The sequence below is a fragment of the Oryctolagus cuniculus genome, chromosome 6 (assembly GCF_051225735.1).
Source record: "Oryctolagus cuniculus isolate XC-2025 breed Fujian yellow rabbit chromosome 6, ASM5122573v1, whole genome shotgun sequence".
Lineage (NCBI taxonomy): Eukaryota > Metazoa > Chordata > Mammalia > Lagomorpha > Leporidae > Oryctolagus > Oryctolagus cuniculus.
Window position 1 is genome coordinate 162,970,944 of NC_142872.1, and position 4,764 is coordinate 162,975,707.

The 4,764-nt window shown below is 37.1% G+C and overlaps 1 protein-coding gene across 1 annotated transcript; it reads right to left on the reverse strand.

The window, feature by feature from the left end:
* Positions 1 to 3,344: 3,344 nt before the first annotated feature.
* Positions 3,345 to 4,366, reverse strand: LOC149126351 (small ubiquitin-related modifier 2). Its single transcript, XM_089335752.1, has one exon. It carries the CDS (start codon positions 4,262 to 4,264, stop codon positions 3,977 to 3,979), a length of 288 nt encoding a protein of 95 aa, XP_089191878.1. The 5' UTR covers positions 4,265 to 4,366; the 3' UTR covers positions 3,345 to 3,976.
* Between the last annotated feature and the right edge of the window lie 398 nt (positions 4,367 to 4,764).

Here is a 4,764-nt window from a genome sequence, read left to right on the forward strand (position 1 = left end):
TCCCCATGTTTTCTTTTGAATTGAGTCTATTTTTAGAATGTTCTTTTTCTTTTCTTCTAGCAGAATATTAACTATTATTATGTTTTAATTTTTAATGATCATACCAAAGACTGTAATTTCTATCTTAAAATTGGCCTGGCGCTGTGGGGTAGCTGGTAAAGCCACAGCCTGCAGTGCCAGCATCCCATATCGGCGCTGGTTTGAGTCCCAGCTACTCCACTTATGATCCAGCTCTCTGCTATGGCCTGAGCAACCAGTGGAAGAAGGCCCAAGTCCTTGGGCCCCTGTACCCGGGTGGGAGACCCAGAGGAAGCTCAAGGATCTGGAGTTCAGACTGGCCCAGCTCCGGTAGTTGCAACCACTTGGGGACTGAACCAGAGGACTGAAGATCTTTCTCTCTCTCTCTCTCTCTCTCTGCCACTGCCTCTCTATAACTCTGCCTTTCAAATAAATAAATAATAAATAAACAAATAAATATTTTTTAAAAAGGATGTATCTCAAAACGATGACAATGTACTTTTAAACAGAATTATACCATTTTGGATATAGTATGGAAGGCTGCATCATTACGCTTCCTTTCATATTCTTTTGTGCTTTTGAATTCATACATTTTATGTCTAATATATTATAAATTTTACAAAATGGTACTGCTAATTATGCTTTTATTAATACATATTTAATAGATTATTTAAAATTTATACAAATGAATTTCTTTAATATGTATATGCGATTTATTATTTCTGCTTCTTTTGATAAATTCAGATTTTCCTCTGATACCTTTTCCTCAAGTCTGAAAGACTTTTTATAATGTTTCCAGTTGTGTGGATCTGCAGCTCATAGATTCTCTCAGATACAAAGTGTTCCTGAATCAACTGTGATTTCATCTTAATTTTCAAAGGATATTTTCTTCATTGTCCTGAAACACATTTTGAAGATGCATCTGTGTGAACACTTTAATAGTTTCTGAGAAATCTGTGCTTATTTATATATTTGCTTCCTGGTTCATATCGCCTTCTTTACCACTATTTTTATAAATCTTCTTTTCACATTTATTGCTAGCAATTTGATTATGATTACTTTGTTTTTCTTACTTTGTTTTTGTTTGGTTTTGCTTTGCATTTCTTTGCTTTGTTTTTAATCCTAGTAAGTCTAACAGTTTTGGATCTATAGATGTGTGGTTTTCATCAATCTTTTTGCTTTCTTCCTTCAATTTTTTTTTTCTATTTCCTAAACATCATCTCTATTTATGGAATTTCTGGTACACATTATAGAACATTTGATATTTTCCCATGGATTTCTGAGACTCTGGTAAATTACATTTTACTCTGTGTATACTTTATGACTATTCCTAAGGAATGTTTCTTCTGTAGTCCTTATTGAAAGTACTGGTATTAAACAAGTTCTCTTAATTTCTTACTGCTTGCAATTCCTGTGTTTCCCTGTCCTTCATACACTTGGAATTTACAGGAATAGAGATTGTTTGGCTCATGGATCATACAAAGCCCATTAAATCATCTGGTCTACCCCTGTTAAGCAGATGGGGTTTGAAATCTAGTAAATCTATTTCAGGCTGATTTTTAAATTGATAAATGAATGATGAAAAATGATGTCATAAGCTTCCAAATGGTCCTTGGCAGCATAAAGATCCCAACTCTTTCATGTTTGTAGTTAAATACTCGTCCACGGACTCCGAAATAGAGCCTGAGCTATCATCAGCAGTCATCTTCATGTAGCTTCCTCCTCTCCTCCCTGGAACCCTGCCACCACCTGTTTTCTTCCTGTGTTTCTGACTCTGTTCTCAGTTCAGTAAGTTCTTTGTACACCTTGGTTTTCCTGTCTGTGTATGAGCTTGGAGGTGTCTCCTGGAAGAAAACCATCTTGTTTCTCTACTTTTTAGAGTCGATCTTTCTTCTTCATCATTTTCTTTTTTCCATAAAGTCAATAATTATTGATCTTTATTTATCTGGATCCGTAATTGACTATTAATTTGTTTGGGGAGGGATTACATTCTGTAAAAAATCACTCTTTTGTACTTTATATGCACATAATCAACTTTCACAGAAGTCTCTTCTCCCTCATATTTTTGAAGTTCCTGAGATGAAAGTGTCTCCAAGTTGCTCAACTGGATTTGAAAGATTCACAACTTCAAAAAATGTTTCCTCCTTGGTCTAATCCTTTTCTATTACACTAAGTCCCCCTTAATTATCTCTCAAGTTTGCAAAAGGTAAAAACTACAAGCCCAGCCTCCTGTGTTTCAATTCTTCTTGTTCAAACTGATGAGAGAGTCCTCGACATTTTTGAGGAGAGTAATTTAGTTCTGTTCATACACTCACTTAACCCCATGACAAACTCTCCAAGACCTAGTGCATTAATTAACTCTTTCTTCAGAGAGCTGATCTGGCACTACTGACTGCCTTTGTACTTCTCTCCTGCAGCTTTTTTATAAATGTCAAGACCATCCACAGACTTGAGGAGGCATGCTGCAGAGATACCAGCAGAGATGCATAGAAAATGTAAATTGAAGCCATGCCTCCTGCAATAACTCAGTCTGAGAGGAAACTAAACCAGTGCTGCCTGTCTCCCCAGTGGCGCATAGGGATAATGTGTGCTCCTTTCAATAGTATCAACTCCGAAAGCCACAATATCTCTAAAATAAGCATTATTTCTTTTTAAAGGGTGATGATAATTAATGATTAATCGTTTCCTGTGTGCAAGTTCCTTTACATATATTGATTGCTTTAACCTTTGGGCTTCATGAATCAGGCATGATTCTCTGTATTTTCACTTGTGAAACATCTGATATTCAGAGACAGGAAGTACTTAATGTCACACAGTTTAAAGATGTGGGTGAAGGCAATCCATTACTGCTTCAGTAAAAGACCTATGTTTGGTTTCATCAAGATGCTCTAAAATTCTCTGCATGTATCTCCAGGATATTAAAGTTCCTCCAGTTTTTAGAGAGTTTTTTTTTAAGATTTATTTATTTGTAAGACAGAGTGATGGGGATAAGTAGAGGAACATGATCTTCTGTCTACTGTATCCACTGGTTCACTCCTCAAATGCTGAGAATAGTCAGGAATGGGGCAGGCTGAGACCAATAGCCAGGACCTCTACCCAGTCCTCCTCTATGGGTTGTAGGAATCCATGTCTTGGACCATCATCCACTGCCTTCCCAGGTGCACAAATAGGATCAAATGGAGAGGAGCAGGAATGGGAGCTGGAACTTTGAAGTGGGACGCGATGGCTTAACCTAGTACACCACAAATTCTACTCAATTTAGAGAGCTTTTATTGTACCACGGAAGATTATGGTAAAAATACTGAAAGTGTGCACAATAGTTCAAATTTTTTTTTTTTCATTTTAAACAAGAAGTTTATTTAAACAACAAGACGCTTGACTTGAAGGGAAAACTATCTAGGATTCATTTTTTTAAGAGTAATTTACCCCTACTTAAAGACAGATTGCCCTACATGTAACAGCTACGTACAAAAAAGTTATAAAATTGTCCTTGGTTTTACAATGATAAATGAAAAACATTAAAATTCTCCAATCAAACAAGGTATGCAAGGATTTTTATGTTGTTGGTTTTTTTTGTTAAAACAGTGAGAGCAAAATAACTTACTGGAATATAAAGATAAGAGCTGAATGAGCATGCCACTCATGGAGAAAGGGGGTATTTTCACAGAACCAGGATTTTTCCCCATTCCATCTCCATTTGATGTCAATCAAAACATACCATTGGCCATTTAGTTTAAAAAAAAAAAAAAAAGGAGAGAAAGAAAAGAAAAAATGCAATATGCTTGTGCACATACACCAGTTACTTTATGTACAATAAAGGAATGGGGAGGGGAAATGAAAGAATAGAGACTATGCTGCAGTAGTCAGGGTGTGGTGGAACCCAGTCGCAGTTTTCTGGCTGAGAATGTGTTCTTGGTCTGAAGGACAGAGTTCTGGAGTAAAGCAGCGGGTTCCCTTTTCAGTAGACACCGCCCGTCTGCTGCTGGAACACATCAATCGTATCTTCGTCCTCCATTTCCAACTGTGCAGGTGTGTCTGATTCATTGATTGGCTGCCCGTCAAATCGGAATCTGATCTGCCTCATTGACAAACCCTGTCGTTCACAATAGGCTTTCATTAGTTTACTAAGTGGTGTATGCCTCTTAATCTTAAACTGCACCACAGAACCATCCTGCCCCGCCACCTTCAAATTAATATGATCGTTGTTCTCAGTCTTGACTCCTTCCTTGGGCTTTTCGTCGGCCATGGCGAGCGCCGGGGTCTCCTCAGCTGCCGCTTCACAAAAGAGGTACCAGGTCCGCACCGAACGCGCACACAAGCAGCACTAGGAGCAGCAGAAGAAGGAGGCGGCAGCCAATAGTTCAAATTTAAAGAACAGATCTCAGAAAGTTTATCAGGAAGGGAACCTCAGGAAAACACAGCTAAAGACTGCAGTCTTTCCTCAGGGCAATCTCTGTACTGAGGCTTATCTACGACATGTCCAGTCTTACCATTTTATTTATTTTTATTATATATAACTATCAATTAGCATTATTGTAGGACATTCATTTTGTATTATGTTTTAAGATTTATGTCAATGTTATTATACCATACATCTAGTTTTCTGAAAAACTTTCTCTTGCTGACATGATTTTAAAATTTTCATCCCATAGATTTTTTCTTATCTAATTTAAACATGTTGACATTCCCATAGTATTAAATTGAATGAATCAATTTATTTATATATTTTCCTGTTGAAGAAATGGG

What these genes read in the sequence shown, in the direction of transcription:
- LOC149126351 (XM_089335752.1), bottom strand. Translation starts at nt 4,264, where the DNA reads ATGGCCGACGAAAAGCCCAAGGAAGGAGTCAAGACTGAGAACAACGAT.